The sequence below is a fragment of the Corvus kubaryi genome, unplaced genomic scaffold (genome assembly GCF_017639235.1).
Source record: "Corvus kubaryi isolate FWS band 111438036 unplaced genomic scaffold, C.kubaryi_AGA036_p1.0 138, whole genome shotgun sequence".
NCBI lineage: Eukaryota > Metazoa > Chordata > Aves > Passeriformes > Corvidae > Corvus > Corvus kubaryi.
This window is the reverse complement of record NW_024580672.1, coordinates 9,407,097-9,423,407: the sequence shown is the minus strand read 5'-3', so window position 1 is coordinate 9,423,407 and position 16,311 is coordinate 9,407,097. Positions and strand designations below refer to the sequence as shown.

Sequence of the window (16,311 nt, the reverse complement as noted above, 5' to 3'; positions counted from 1 at the left end):
AAAAAGAACTTTCTTTGAAGGATATGATGGATTGGATGACAAGTTTTTCCTCAATTAATACATTTAGGGTAATCTTGGAGTTCTGCACCTAAGGGGAAGAAAAGTATTTATGTTTTGATTTAGCTGCTTTCTCCTATTTCAGGTATTTTTGTACCTATTAGTAGCTTTTGCTCAATAGTTCAAATGGTTCACAGATTATTTTTTTTATAGTGAGCTTACTTGTTATGTTTTGTTCATTGCTGTTCACTTTGCTCAAAAGAGTGCCAGAAAACACTGTTTTATGGGAACACATTGTGTACTACTGTGCTTAGAGTTCTGTCCACTGAGCCTTTTTAATATCTTTCGGGGCAATGTAAAGAATGGTGCTTTAAATTTGTTAAAATTGTGTTTATAGTGCATACTAACATATGAAAACTAAGCATTAAGTGGACTAAATCTGACTCTGAAAATTGTAATTCTTCAAACAAAACAAGCAAGCTGGTAAAGACCAAGTCCTTTTCAAGGTCCCTCATTGGTGCAACTTCAATTGGTCTAGCTGCAGGTAGCACAATAATTGCTAGAATAAATATGCAGTGCCTCATTCTTCTGACAGCTATAATCTTCTCTATAAAATATGACTTCTGCTGGCTAGCTCGTAATTACTGTGTGCCACTTACTTGCTGAATTATCATGACCTTTTTTAAGTAAATTGCAGCTGGCCAGGTTTTATGGTAGTACTCTGGAGCTTGCAGCAATCTTTTTATGTGAGAAAGGAATTCTTCAAAATGGTTCTAAAATACGTTTTTCCTGGATAAATTCCCTAGGTAAAGAATAAGAAAATTAATGTTTGTTGCTCCAACAGTAGAAAAATAGCAACTGTTATCGTCCCTGCATGTGTAACAACTAGATTTTGAAATGGGCTGGGATTTTCATCAGCATCCTCAAAAGCCAAATGTAATCCGTACTTTGAAAACTCTAGCAATTTTTTTTTTTTTTCTTTTTTTGGCAGGGAATGGGGGGAATTTTTGGATAATTTGCTGGAATTGTTTTTGAAGTGGAGGCTTTTTTTAGTCTGTTTAAATCTTTTTTGTCTCTTACATTATGCCAATAGGTCTGTGTTTATGGTGTTGCTGCAGTTCTGTGGATGGCTGCAAAATACAGTGTTCCACCGAGTCACAAACTAGTATTGCCAAGAAAATTTAAAAAACTACTTCTGGATATGGCAAGAAAAAACCCTGAAGAAAGACCTTCTCTAACTGCTGCAATTAAGGTTACTAGATTTAGTTGTGTCCAAATTCTCATTTTAGTGATTTTAAAATCAAAATAATAACTTAATACTTGTAATAGACTGATATCTAATTAAAGCATAACCAGTCACTTTGGGTTTTGTTTTTAAAGTTACCTCCTTAGGGACACAGAGAGGTGTGTTTTTAATTTAAATTGAAATTATCAAGGTACTTGGACTTGGACAAGGTTCATAAGACTTCCTAAACTTAGATTACTTCTAACTGACTATTTATATTGACTTTGTCCTTGTCCAAGAATACCTCACTTGACTGAAAACTTATTTACCCACTGAAAATTACTTTTTTTTTTTTTTTAGACATGCGATCATTATTTACTTGAACAAGGTATAAACAGCAAAAATATTTTGACATTATTGGGTAAACCCATCTTTAAGGTAAGAGTGCCACCTTTCTTTAATTCTGTGTTTTTTCAATTAATTCTGTAAATGTATTCCAGTAAGATTTTCTCCCCTGCAAGTGTAGCTAGATTTTGGGTTTGGTTTTTTTGTTGTCATTTTTTTTTGGTTTTTGTTTGGTTTTTTTTTTTTATGTATTTTCAAGTAGTCTTTGAGTATTGCCTTTTCCTAGTCCTTGCTATTGGAATGATCACTCCACAGATTGTGATGCTCTGACCCCACAATCTGTATGGGTGAAGAATAAGTGACTAATTTCATAATCTCTCTTTTTATTTACCACTCTGCAGAAGAAATTAATATGTAATTGTTGGGTTCTGTTTGTGTTTCAAATGTTTGTATATAATGCACACAGGATTCAGTCAATCCATAGAACTGAGCTTGTTCAAAACTTTGATTACCCTAAGGTTCTGATTTGAAAGACCACGTTATCAAGATTTCTAAGCAGTTCTACCAGTCCTTAGACTTCTGTATGTAATTTTTTTAATTCCTCACCTTGGCATGACTAGGTTGCTGCTTTGCAGTATTCTAGGTGTATATGAGGATCGGGGTTTTTTTAAAGTCATGTGCTGAACAGATTTTGATAAAAGAAAATGCTAATAACATCAATTTGGAGTTCAATGTTTATTGTTAGGCTGTTGAGGAAGAAGTCTTGTCTCAAGATCATGTCACTTTTGAATTTAAAAATGAGAAACATGAAATGGACCCTTCAGAGTCAAGTCTAGGTAAGCAGTCAGGCTCTGACATGTTTACTCTGGTTTAGTATTCTCTAGTTCAGTTCTCCACATAAGATTTTCTCAGTCCAATATGCAACTGTTTTTCTATCTAAATTGATTATTACTTGCTTTGCATTTATGTTTTACATATTGATCATCTTTCTGTGCTTTTGTTTTTAGGATTTGTGCCTTTTACCAGTGAAAGTAAACTTGTAGCAGTTAAAGGACCAGTACCATGCCAGATTTCACTAAATTGTGAGAAAGCAACGTTACCTGTTGCATTCACCTCTCCTGCAACTCACTTTAAGCCTATTATTTTGAAACAAGATGCAAATATAACAAAGTTAGTATATCCTAAAGCAGAATAAGTTAAAGCTTAAACTTCATTGTTAAATCTATTTGAATTTTTCTTTAAAAAAATTTTTTTTTTTTTCAGAGAGGTTCACACACCAGTTTCTGAGCAATTCAAGAAAGAGACAAGGAAAGAAAAACGTATGGACTACAACAAATCAGGATATACAGAAGGCTCTAAAAGCTGTGGTATTGAGGATACAGGTGTTGCTGAAACTGTACCTGAAACAACTGAGTGTGATTTACAAGTTCCAAGCCACTTATTCCAGATGTCTTCAGAAGAGCAAAACTCAGGCAATATGTTTACTTCTACAGTTACATTACCATCACCATCTGATTCCTCACATATTCTACAAGAGAAGACCATTTTATCTGAAGATCCTTCCAGTTCCCTAGCTTGTCCTACATCTCCTAATTTTCTTCATATAAATAACATCATTCTCAAGCAGGACTCAGAGAGAAGAGTTCTGACATTTGTACCAGTACATTTGGCTGTATCAGAGCAAATACCAAATAAGCCTCTTCGCTCAAGAATTGCTTATGATTGCTATCACAGTTTGCCAGTGTTACTTTCAAGTACTATTGCAAGTTATAAAATGAGCATGCAGACAGAAAATGATGCCTCCCTTTGCAATGTGCAAAGTCATGAGACTACTAATACAAAGAACCAGTTTGATAAAAGTAGCCCAGTTATTCAAACCAACTGCCAAGAAACTGAGTGTGCTACCAGCATAGACAGTTTTTTCACTGAACAAGAACACACACAATGTACTTCAGTGAATAAAGACAATTATAATTTCTTTGATGATAAAGTCCTGCACCATCAGAACAGAACAAGTGGCACTTTACTACAGGAAGTGATTCATCTTATACAAGAGGAGTTTGCATTTGATGGTTATTTAGAGAATGGAACTGAAGTTTTTGATATGGGTATGTGCATTTTCTTCTGTATGTTATTATCGTTGATTTGTAAGAATATTGCTGTTAATTTTTTTCTCCCTCTTTTGTTTGTTTCTGTTCTTTTTATTTTGAACAAGGTAACTTCATTTTAAACTTAAAGGAAATTAAGTTTGGTATGTTCTCTGATAGAATTTGTGAGAAGTTTTGTGACCTCTACTGGGATGAAAAATTACTGGAGAATCTCTATCAGGTAGTAAATGGAGGAAGATCTTCACACTTATGGTAGGTGTTTTTCAACTTTTTCCTTCTTACAGTTGAATTTAATGCTTTTATCCCTACTTCATAGCAGCAGGAAAGAATATGTGGTTTCTCTTCAGGTATTCGTACTTGTTTCCTGTAAACTATTATTTCACAGTTTGAGGTTTTTAAAAGCTTTTTCCATGATAATCAGTGCTTAATGGTTCAGTCAAAAAAACATATTTTCTACTACACTTGTCTCTAACTCCATCTTATGACAGCTGAATAAGGAAACCTAATTCTGGTCAATATTGGTTACAAACATTGATGGAGAGCTTCATAGTCTTGTTAGAAGGAGGCTGTTTAATCAGAAGTATATTGCTCTCACTGTTCAGTTTGCTTATTCTGTTTGATAGTAGTTCTTTATACATCCTGTGTTCTAATCACACCCAAGAAAAAGGAAATTAATTTAGCTTTGCTAGAAATGTTTTGCTTAACTGGTTTAATTTGACTCAGTGTTCCTCCTGGCAGTCTTTCGTAAGTAGCCTGTTAAGTGAGAAAAAACAGCTTAATTAATTTCTCGTTTTTCTTATTTGATCTTCATTGACATATGTATCTACCTGAAAAATAATTTCAAAATTCTTGTTTTATTGCAGCCTCCAAATTTAGCACACTTTTTATAAAAGCTTCTTGCTGAAGACAGTTGAAAAAGAAATCAATTTATGTCAAATTTAATTTGGGGGTTTTTGGAACTACAAATTTGAAGTTTTGACAAAGAAGCTTAGTAGATACAGTTTAGAAAAACTTCAGTGTTGAAAGGTGTATAATTCTTACAGCAAATTTCAGAGATAACAGATTATGACCTCCAAATACCCAGCCTTGGTATGCTGGCCTATTTCCATTTAGGTTGGGATTTTTAAGGAGATATTGAAAATTGCTTGGAAGTTAGGCCCTTACTTCCCCAGAGTTCAGTGACATGGTAGGAGAAACCTGAACTGTTGCAGCTGAATTACTGAGATGTGTGAAGGGGTTATCCTCTATATGAACTTTTGTTACAAAATAGTTTTTGACAGTGAGAGATCATAATTTATTATCCAGTGAAAAATACAGGTCTAGCTTTTACATCACATGCAAGGCCTGTCTTAAAATATCTCTCAGACACTGCTTTACTTAATGTTAGCTTGACAAAGACTATAGCAGTTTTTCAGTGTTAGCTTCTTTGACTTCAGATTATGATTATGATTCTAACTATGGATAACTAGGAGTCAGTGTTATCCAGAGGTTGGATCCTGAGTGAAAAACCCACTACAGTAATTTGCAGTTTTAAGTTATGCCTGGAGTTAAGCCTTCTGTTTGTGTGTGCTCTGTACTTCTGTTGGAGTTCTGCCAAATGCTATACAGGAAAATCTCTGTCTTATTGTGCTTGAATAGCCATTTGAGCATTGTTTTTTTCTTGTAAAATAACAACTGAAGCTGAACATTAAAACTTTAGGAAGTAGATAAATGCTATGAAGCCCTTTACTTGCATGGTAGAGTCACTTGTAAGATCTCATTTTACTGATGTAAATATAAAATTATAGGAAACATTAATTTTTCCCAGTCTCCTTGTATTTTCAGCATAACTGAGGCAGATGAAGCAAAGTGTGGCAATAAATTCCAAGATGTGCAGAAATCTGAAATCTTTTTGGAAAGCAGTGAGCAGAAAGAGGGTGAGAAGAGACTTCATGTTTCTAGATCTTTGTGTGTGCTGGGAATCTTATCAATGACATAAGCTTTGAGACACTTTCCTTGTGTCTTCAGGAAAGCACGCAACAATTACGGACATTTTCACTGAATCTTTACATTATCAATGCCTTGAGGACATAAATGAATGAAGCTTACATTTGACCCAATGTTATTTTGTGGAATGTCATTGACTTTACTTACTTTTATTTAGACAGATGTGTCTGTTGAAAACTCCCAAAATGAGAAGTGCTGTATGTGGTTTTCTTGTGTTTGAGTAGATATTCTAGTGCCTGCTATATTAGTGGATTGTTTATTTATACTTCTTCAGTTTGGGTTTTATATTTCTCCTGACACACTTTGTGATCGAAAGTTTACAAAATACCTATCTTTCAGCAACTGAACTCAAAACTGAGCTGGGACTGGTGAATCCCAATATTATAACAAAACCATTACCCCTTCTAGGTTTGCTGCATTGATGGACAGCTTCTACTTGTTTGCTGTTTTACCAGTGTGAGGTTTCTTCAAGACAGTTCATCCAAATTTCAGCATTTAAACTTGCTTACTTCTCTGTTTTTAGCAAAGGGAAAATGTGTGTGTTTTACAGAAGGGCTTATACACTTACATTGTTCATTTTTATAGCAAAACATAAATTTGTAATTTTGCACTTTGCTGCAATATTTGTTCAATATTGCAGTTTTCCATTCCAAATCAGAATGATTGCAAATGTAGAGCTAGACTTTACTGTGGAGTGTGTGATTTCTTTGCACCAATAATTTAGGTTTGTTTGACTCCAAGGTGGCATATCTAAGCCCTGGAGGGTTGCTCAAGTGGAAAGGGAGACTTCTGGCAGGTCTAAATGCTCCTGTCAGCATTATACCAACCTTTGATGGTCACCTCAGTCCCTGAAGGTTGGTAGTAGTTGTTATAACTGCAAAAAAGTCCCATCATAACTCAAGGGATTGAGTCCTGTAGGGATACAAAGTTTAACATCTATTGGCTGTATCGAGTATTCTTGCCCTCTCTCTATGGAATAAAAGCTTCAAGACTTATGGATGGAAAAATCTCAAAAGCTAATGTGTTCTTTTTCACTAATGTGTTCTTAGGTCTGACATATTTAACTTCTGTCTTAAAGTTTCTCTGTATTGTTTAAATGCTTGTTGCCTATGCATGGAAAATATTTCGTACTTTTCAGAAATGCATTACTTAACTATTGCTTAATAGTTCTGAAATGTTTTTAACCTTTATCATTTTACAATGTGTAGTTGAGAAAAAAAATGTAAAGTCACAATAAGCATCTAAACCCACTGTTAGAGCACATACGTGGTCTCATAACAGTGTTTTGTATGGGTAGTGTTTAAGTTCAACAAAGCATGCATTACAACACATAACCATTATCTCTTTTCCCCTATACACCTTTTTTAGGAAAAGGGGAGGCAAACTTTGACGTGAAGGCTGAGCCTATGATAAAAACATCATTAGTTGAAATGGATTTTGATGAGTCACCTTCGGATAATATCAAAAAAGAATTGACTCTGCAGAGTACAATCCCCATAGCAAAAGAGCAACAATATTTGCAAAGCAACAGCAGTGATCCAGGCTTTGCAGAAGGAAATACAAGTTCAGAGGAACAGGCCATGATAAAGATAGCTGGAAACAGCTACCTGGCATCTCCCAATCTACCTGACTTTCATGGCTGTAGTCCTGGTTGGAGCAGTGCTTTTTATGGAGCTGAATGTTTTGATTCAGAAGTTCATAATTACTTGAAAAACCTTGGAAAGCAGAAATCAAGTGAGTCACAAAATATAGATGCTAAAAAAGTGGTGAGTACATTGATTTTAAATCATTAAGATACATCTTGTTGCTTAATAGCGTGATAAAATTCGTTCTGTTATAGTGAGTCGGAACACCATTTCTTCTTTCAAATATTGATTCTTAAGTGGTTTAAAATCCTCAAGATTTGTCATGTCTTAGCAGTAACCACAGTAGAGGTAGTATCCAAAATAAAGCTCACTGACACAAAAGTGCCATCACTGACCTACAACCCACCTCCTGTTCTTAAAGTTGAGTGGAAAAGCCCTGTCTGTTCTTTGCACCAACCCCATGGTGGTGTCACTATAGAAAAGAGCTAAGAATGCCTGTGACTGGAGCACATCACAGGCATGTAGCTTCATCAAAGGTTTTCATACTCTAGACCTACCTGAATTGGAAAATGTTGTGGAATAGACAGGGAATTTGCCTCTGACATCATTGCTACTCACCCCAGGTCTTTTATGGGACAACCCACTTTGTCTGCTGGATTCCAAGTGGTTGGTCATTCTGATTCCCTTTCTTTTTACATAGTCTCTTAATCACCTTGATTTTGCTTTAATTGATGAAGCAAAAACAGACCTTGAAGTAAAAGATAGCAGCTTCCAGTTAGAATCTGGATAACAGCTTTCCTGTGCTTTCCCTGTTCTCTGTGTGATGCCTCTGTAGGAGTACATCTTTTAAAAATCCAGGGGGCTTTTGTGACTCGATGTTAATGAACTGTGTTGTTAAACCTTTTGAGCTTTTCTGAAAAAGAGTGACAGGTTTTTCTTAAGCTCAAATTAATTTCTAGCAAGTCCATCCCATTAAAGCTAACCTATTTACCAATCTGTTGTTTGATATGTTAACTCTGAGCTGTGTGTTTTCTGATCACTCTGCTTGTGGGAGTTGCCTGCTGCATTCCGTGAAATTACTGCATTTAAAATACTGTTTCATGTAACTGGGTCACTGGTAGTTAACTTAGGACCCAAGTGCAAAAGTCACCACTTTTATAAAGCACAACATACTTCATGTTTGTTGTTTCATAATAAATTAGAAGCTGAACCCAAAGTGGATGGCCCATTTTTACTGGCTGATAAAATAATGAAACCTTTGATATGCAAACAATTATAAATGTAAATGTTTACTTTTAAATTGATACATTGTGAGAGGCCTGATATACTTTCAGTTCTATTCATTGCTTAAGTTACGTAATTCTATGGAAATTTAGTTTAATTTTTTCGATTTTGTGAAATACATAAATATAAAACATGAAAGCTGAACTTTGAAATTTATATGTCCTTTATTTCCAGAGCAGCTCTCTTGTCTGCCTTCTGACCTGGTTGTACAGTATAGTGTAATTATACTTGTTTGGAAGCCATTGATTTCAGTCAAACTTTCAGTTCTTGCTGGAAATATAGGTCAGCTGTTTAACAAAGTGTTTCTGGGGTCTGCACTAAATTCAGAACATACAAATTTTAATTCTGGGTAACTTCTGATTGTAAGTTTTAAAAATGCTCTTGAAAACAACCAGATAAGTACAATTATAACTGAAGGCATATTTATGTGAACAGACTCAGACAAACTTCCATGCAGTCTCATCATATACAAACCTGCTTCAGTTCTTGAGTTGGGGAACTGTGACATCACTAATGCTTTTCTGGGAACAGGTAATACCTGCTGTATCTTGCCTGTAAGCACAGCTGTGAAAGGTAGTTTTTCATTTTTAATATCATATTCTTGTCTGTTTGGATGTTCTTTTTTCTTCATACAAAATAATTCTCTTCTAAAACTTCACTTTCTTACTAGAACCACCTTCCACTTACAATTCTGATCAGAATCCTATTTCTTTTTAAATAGGAACTAGAACAATTGCTAATGATGGAGACAAAAAATTACAGAAAGACCATAAAGTTTTACCATAAACTATTGCAGAAAGAAAGAAGAAGCAAAGGTAAGATTGCAGCAACTTGCCAGTAATAAGATGGCTGCATAGTACTTTTAAGGACTTGTTCTGTAAATCTGAATCATTGATGTTTTTATGCCATGTATTTTAAATCTAAAGGTCCTGAAACTAAATCTATGTTGCCCAAACTGAAAGGACAGCTACAGGAGATGAAATCAAAAGTGCAGTTTCTTGAACTGGTAAAGAAATATGTGCAGGCGAGTCAGACTTTTTTTCACTTATGCTTAATTTGTCATTTCATTACTGCATCAGTGTAGTTGGCCACCCAGATCACTATAAGAAATGTGAAATGTTTTGTGTCAAACTGCCAAATTAAGTAAGATCCAAAAGAATTATTAAAGGTAATTGCTACTAGTATTGTTTAAAAATGAAAAAAAAATCAATTATATGAAATGCAATTTGTCTTTAACTTGATTGCATTTTGTGTGAATTTTCCTCTTCAATTTCTTATTTTATCATGGCCTTGCTTCTTTGAGCAGATGATGTATGCAGAGCAGTGGGGTGTGGAATCCTATGTGCTGCCTACAGTCATTCACAATGGGAAAACTGACACCATGGACATGGCACCTATGGATGAATCATCATTGCTTCTTTATTATAACACAGAGAAACACCAGTGTAATAATCAAAATGGAGTAAGAGTTCTGCAGGCCGGTACACCACTTGGTTTAATGGCTTATTTATATTCTAGGTATAGTATATTTTGCACCTAAATTGGGGGTGGGTTGAAGCATAGTTGCTAAATCAGGAAAAACTTGTCTCTGTGATAAATCCTAGTTACTCAATATTGAATAAATTCTTCTCTCTTCTGTCAAGTTTGTGTTATTTCTATGAACACTCATTTACAGAAATGGACATGAAAAAGGCAAAAGATCAGCTGGATTTGATTAAAAGTATTTGATAATAAATAAAAAACTAGTAACTTTAAACTCTTTTATCTTGTACTTATTTGAGGTTTGCTCTGATAGTTGCCATGGAATCAAGACTTTATGTTACTGCCAGCAGTACAACAATTCTTCAGATCATGTAATATGGTAGTTCTTATTAATAGGGTCTGGATATGAAAATGTTTAGGTTCTGTTCTACAGATTATTGCCCCAATAATCAGTCCTTGCCACTGATCAAGATGCAGGCTTATCTCAGGGTTTAAAAGGGGATAAAGGTGTCCTTCAGCTCTGGTGAGGGCAGTGTTGTTTTAAGGTACCTGAGCTGTAATAGTGTGAAGGATGGAAATTGCCAGTAGCTCCTTCAGACTTGTGCCTCTGTAGAGGGAGCAACTTCCTCCCAGCTATTTCTCCCAGTTCATCCTGACTCTGAGATCCAGTTGCTTACTCTGAGTGCTGCTTTTCCTGGTAGTTAATATTTTGCACAAAGTGAAGAAAATATTTTGGAATTGGAGTTTCCACATTCATCAAACGCAGACTTTCATGATTAGCTGTAAGCCAATAGGGAGACCTCAAGGTCTGTGTTAAGACCTTGAGAGTATGTGTATATAAAAAAATAAAATGCCCTCATTTTTAATGTGTGTATAATTGTATTCTGTTGTTGAAGTAACTACTTCTCTAATTAGAACTACGGGGAATATTTTCATGCTTAATGTATCTACTTGTTATGCTGTTATTATAATGAAAATGTTTCAAAGCAGTATCAAGTGATATGATAGAAAAAAAAGAAAATGTAATATGTTCTTCCATACTATTTAGATTGTAACTTGCCTTAATAATAGAAATGTCAAAGTGGTTATTCACAAAATTGAAAGTAGAGAAACTCTTTATAAAACTACTTATGCTTTCAGGGTTGCCAGTCAGAGTACTTGATGTGTAAAAATAATTTTTAAAAAATCCAAGGTTTTATGAAGAGCTTGAGAATTTAAAATGCCTGTTGATATTTTGAGGATTGTTTGCTGTTGCTGTACTCTAATGCAAGTTGAAGATGTGTTCTGGCTTGTCTGAAGTTTTCTTGTGCTTTACAGAAATGCCTTTTTAGAAGGTTATGTACAGCAGTTTCTTTATACATTTCGCTATTTCTGCACACAAGAAGAATTTTTGCAGTTTCTTCTTGATAGAATCAGCAGCACTTTATCCAGGTACAGTAAATTCCCATGAAAAATATTATCAAAGCACAATTGAGTTTCCTCCCAATAACAAATAGTTGTTTCTCAAAAGTCCTACTTAATTAAAATGAATTTTTATGTTTGTTTTTGTAAGACTCTCTTAACAAATGACAGCAAAACTAGAGCAAGAGCTGCATCTGACAATGTGCTTACTTCTCAGTTCTGCTTCTCACTTTTACCACTTATCCAGTAATGGGTAGTAATTACAAATACAGCTTTTTTTTCCATAGAACCATGGATGCTAGAGACATGAAGTTTAGGAATTTAAGATAATACATTAAATCCCAAATAAGACTTCTGGGTTTTGTCAACACTTATTTTTAAATTGGAATTGGATGTCAATTTTGGCATAATAAGTTTCTTTTTCTTCTCACCAGTGCAAGCCTGGATCCTTCCGCATCCCTTACCAAAATATGTAACCGCAGTTTCTACATCCTGCAGGCATGGATTGAAGACTGTTATAGTGTAGACTTTGCAACAAATACTGATCTTCTGGGTACCCTAAAAGAATTTATTTCTTCCAAGGTAATTCAGAAATTCAATAGATCCTTTAAGGGGAAAAAAAAAAAAATTAAGTCGGTTATGGGATATGTAACATTGTTATTACAAAAAGCTGCCCTAAGTACAATTAACATAAATAAAAGAAAAATAATGCTATATTTGACAGCTATGTTCAGTATGTCTGGTTTTGGACAGGTTAAGAATCTCACAACTGTATTGTAACTTGCTTATAATTTCTGGGAAATTGAGTTCTGCTTTCTGTTAGCCTGTTTTGCATTCCCAGGTTGCTTCATTAAATGGCTACGGGGAGCGCTTGTTGTCACTGCTCGAGGATGCCTCTGCCAGGAAAAGTGGCAGTGCTGGTCAGTGCTCTAGTGTGGACAAATGTGAAGAGGAAAGTGAGGAGGGCAGAAAAACATTACATTCCCTATGTAAAAAGCTCTCAGAAGATGTTTCCAGAAAGGTGTGTCTTTTCTTCAGACTGCAGTGTATGGAGCATGTTTCCATATATTACATTTTGACAAAAACAGAAGTGTCCAACTCAGAATCCAGCCCACATACTTAGTAAGAATTAGGTACCTGCATTTTAAATTTTCTTTTGAAAGTATCTAAGATCCAGACAGTTCTGTAACTGCGAAAATAATCTTAAGTTTTAACTACTGACAGCTGTTTCAGTAATCACAGATCAGATAATAAAAAACTTTGAGATTTGAACTCTTCATTCTTGACACTATCATGTGATTCATTGTTATTAGGAGTCCTTTGCCCCCTTGTCAACCATTAATGCTTTTTATTAGGCATTGGTTTTTGTAAGACTATAAATACAAGAAAACAGCGGGAGCTAAGTGGTTTCCTGCTAGAACTTGAAAGCTTGTAGCAAGAACTTGTCTGAATTTTTGTCTGTATTTACTATTTTGTAGTGTTCTAGAGCCCCAGAAACCAGAACATACTGCAGGCTTTTCCCAAAAATAGATCTCTTTACAGAGTGACCAAAATAACATGTGGAAGTCAAATGTATCAATATTGTGCATTAAGATTGTAAATTAAGAACCAGCCTCATGATAAAGGTGCACAATTCCGTGGGTATATTGGGGATTCAGGCAAGGAAGGGCAAACAGAATAGAGGAACATGGACTTTTTTTATTGTCATCACATAATAATGGTAATGGAAGACAGAAGAAGCAAAAATAATGGAAAACAAAATATTTCTTGGAAAGAGATGTTTGATTCTAAGCAAAAAGAAGTAAAATGTTTTATAGCAGCATGCTTGAATACACGGAGGTTTGTTTTAAATACTGATTGTTGATCGAGATGTGGCAGCCTCCTGTTTAGACTCCTTGTGCATTTTATATTAGCTTAAAATAGCAATGTTGAGTAAACCAATTCATTCTGGGCTAATGTTGAAGATTAGCTGAAGAGTTTTGCATGCACAAAGGTGTTTCTCTTAACACTTTCCTGAAGTGTATGTTCAAGAGAGAGACATAATGTTTGTTTTAGAGAAGTTGTAACCTTACATTTATTTTTTCTACAGAACTTCTACTGGAAGCGATCCAAAGGTATGGGACCACTTGCACAATATCAGAGAGAGAGACTGCACACTGGTTCAGCAGTTTTGCCAAAGCCCTGCTGTAGCAGTTTCACAGAAGAAACCTCAGTCTCCTTTGCTAGAGCAGACGAAGTGGGACCATTTCTCTTGATAGAGTGCAGTGCCCAGCAGCTTTGTTGGCAGCTGACACTACTGCAACAGGTACAAAGGTCTAGGTTTATTTGGAAGTACAAATAATATCTATCCTCTTACTTGTTCTCATCTTTCTCTACCATTTCCCAACCTTGTTTCAAGCTTATTTCATACTATTTTATGGTACTTTGAACTAAAGCTTTTCTGTTGAAACCTCTACAGCGAAATACAGAATATCAAATGCTGTTCTTAGGCTGTGATCCCTCTCACAAATTTATGCAGGTGGGGTGGGAGGGGGACATACTCTGTCATTTTTATCCCTGAGCATTTTAAAAGAACTGTTAGAACTAACAGCAGATATATCTTACTCTTTTTGTTTAGGAAGTATTTCATAAATGTCATCCAGTACACTTCCTAAATTCCAGAGCACTTGGTGTTAAAGATAAGTGTGTTGCTGTGCCAAAGTAAGTTGCTTGTTTTAACTGCCCTTCTGTTTTGTTGACTCACAATAACTTAGAGTATTACACTTTTAATACAGCCAGAAACAGAGAAACAATTTGAATACTTAGTATTTTTTTTTACAAACTAGGTAGCCTGTTTATATGGATTATTTAATTTCAGGAGTTTTCATACGTGGATACAGGTATGTACCTATGCACATGCATGTATGTGGAAGGTCACATTTGCCAGGTGATTTCTTTGAAATCTGAAGTGTGTTGAGGCCAAAATATTTCTAAGAACTTGTGTTGGGAGTTGCTTGAAAGGTTGCATTTTTGGTAGGGAAAAAATGTAATGGATTCTGAAGTAGGATCCTTGCTTACGGATGTGTGTACTTATTTAAAAACTCAAAGACACTTACAGTCTCACAGAATAGCTGAGGTTGGAAGAGACCTCTCAAGATCATGTAGTCCAACTACCTTGCTGAAAGCAAGGTCATCTGGACCAGGTTGCCCAGGGCTGTGTGCAGTTGGGTTCTGAAGGTGGATGGAGATTACACAGCTTCTGTGCAATGTTCCTTCTGTACTGTTAGGGAAATTAATTATTGGTATTCAGAGATACACAGAAATTTTCCTGTAGTTACTAGAGTGGTTACCAACCTATTTAAATTATTTGCTTATCAGTAATTAATGTTTTCATCCAACCACGTAGACCTAATTATTTTTATGATGGTCTACTTCTTACATACTCAGTGGATTCAGTTAGCTTCTAATTAGTACTTGTTAATTGCACTACCTATGGTAGATTTTTGCTTCTAAGGATAGGGAATGAACATCTAAAGGACCTCATTTTTTACAGATTATTCAATGGCCAAGGCTAAATCAGCTCATTTATACAGATTTTGGGGTCCAGTCATGGGAAACAAAGTGCGTGGTGCCCCTTGATATCAGGTTCAATTTCTTATGTGGCTGTGGTTGTTGAGTTTGGATTTCTGGCTGTTATTTTGTGTCAGATTGGCTGGTGTTTTATTATTCAGTAATGAGTGGTGAAAGTGGTTTTATATACAGAAATGTATCCTGCATATGCTTATTTTTTGATCAGATATAATTATCTTGTAATTATAAGGAAGAAAAAGTAATACAGCTCACTATGTACATCATGAAGTATAAAATCAAGATGGAAAGAAATGCAAAATTATTTTAAATGGTTAGAAGTTGACATCTTCACAATCAAAGTTTTCTTTAAAAATCCAATATCCGCCAGAATTATTTTTGCCTTTTTTTTTTCCATATTTTCCTTAGGGCAGTTTCTGCTGACACAGTTTCACTGAAAGTCTGTAATCTGTTTCTGTCAAAGTGCATACAAGACCAGTACCTTCTGCAATTATTAAAAAATGCAGACAGCATCAGCACCTGGGTTGCTGCTGAAATTGTAACATGTCACACAACTAAGGTTTGTCATTGTTTATTGTGCTAGTAACTACAAAATAGTTATTTATTTGTTATTATCTATGAATTGCTATGTAGCAAACCTGCAAGAAATGTTCTGAAATACACCTGTGAGTGGGCTGTTAAAAATTTGGTTTGTTGTCACAAGGAGGGTCTTGGATGCTTTTTAGTAGCAGGTGTCAAAACCTAACAGAATGTAAGAAATGGCTTGCCTGAGAGGAATATAGGTCAAACTTTTATCAAGGACACCTGAGTGACAGAAAGGGGAAAACTTCGGTGAAGGGAAATGTTACTACAGAGAGCAATTTCAATAACAAATTGAAAAAGGAAATACCTCTTCCCCCTTCTCATTTAATTGTATTGTGTAGATTTACTATGTCTATATATGTATATATTATATATCTTAATTTTTTTCCAGCGGCAGGTGAGCTTGTTATCAAAATTTCTTCTTATAGCAAAATGCTGCTATGAACAAAGAAATTTTGCTACTGCAATGCAAATCCTAGCAGGACTGGAAAATCTTATTGTACGACAGTTACCAGTAAGTTTGGGACTCTGTTCTCTAACCATTTTACTTAATGTAATTCTGTTTGAATATGGACATTAATGTGAAAAACAAAAATATATTCTGTTTTATTATAAGGCCTGGAAAATTTTACCTGCAAAGGTAGCTGAGATAATGGAGGAACTCAAGGCTGTTGAGGTATAGTATAAACTCCTTAATGCAAAATGACTTCTTTGGGGTTGGAGAAGATGCAAGATCTGCTTAAATGGG

General features: G+C 35.1%; 1 protein-coding gene across 4 annotated transcripts in view; it reads left to right on the top strand.

Moving 5' to 3' along the window:
• KNDC1 (kinase non-catalytic C-lobe domain containing 1) overlaps positions 1–16,311 on the top strand; it is a 59,991-nt gene that overhangs the window by 40,495 nt on the left and 3,185 nt on the right. The window contains exons 10-28 of one of the 4 annotated variants that reach the window (XM_042019060.1): positions 1,091–1,249; positions 1,583–1,660; positions 2,313–2,403; positions 2,575–2,737; positions 2,831–3,675; positions 3,783–3,927; positions 5,500–5,591; positions 7,030–7,427; positions 9,253–9,346; positions 9,458–9,555; positions 9,838–10,049; positions 11,331–11,444; positions 11,849–11,996; positions 12,256–12,435; positions 13,504–13,719; positions 14,032–14,114; positions 15,390–15,540; positions 15,955–16,077; positions 16,180–16,239. In XM_042019060.1, the coding sequence (XP_041874994.1) occupies positions 1,091–1,249; positions 1,583–1,660; positions 2,313–2,403; positions 2,575–2,737; positions 2,831–3,675; positions 3,783–3,927; positions 5,500–5,591; positions 7,030–7,427; positions 9,253–9,346; positions 9,458–9,555; positions 9,838–10,049; positions 11,331–11,444; positions 11,849–11,996; positions 12,256–12,435; positions 13,504–13,719; positions 14,032–14,114; positions 15,390–15,540; positions 15,955–16,077; positions 16,180–16,239 (3,450 nt within the window). Of the gene's footprint in view, positions 1–1,090; positions 1,250–1,582; positions 1,661–2,312; positions 2,404–2,574; positions 2,738–2,830; positions 3,676–3,782; positions 3,928–5,499; positions 5,592–7,029; positions 7,428–9,252; positions 9,347–9,457; positions 9,556–9,837; positions 10,050–11,330; positions 11,445–11,848; positions 11,997–12,237; positions 12,436–13,503; positions 13,720–14,031; positions 14,115–15,389; positions 15,541–15,954; positions 16,078–16,179; positions 16,240–16,311 lie in introns of those variants that run through there. The other 3 variants (XM_042019059.1, XM_042019061.1, XM_042019062.1) reach the window with 3 other exon arrangements.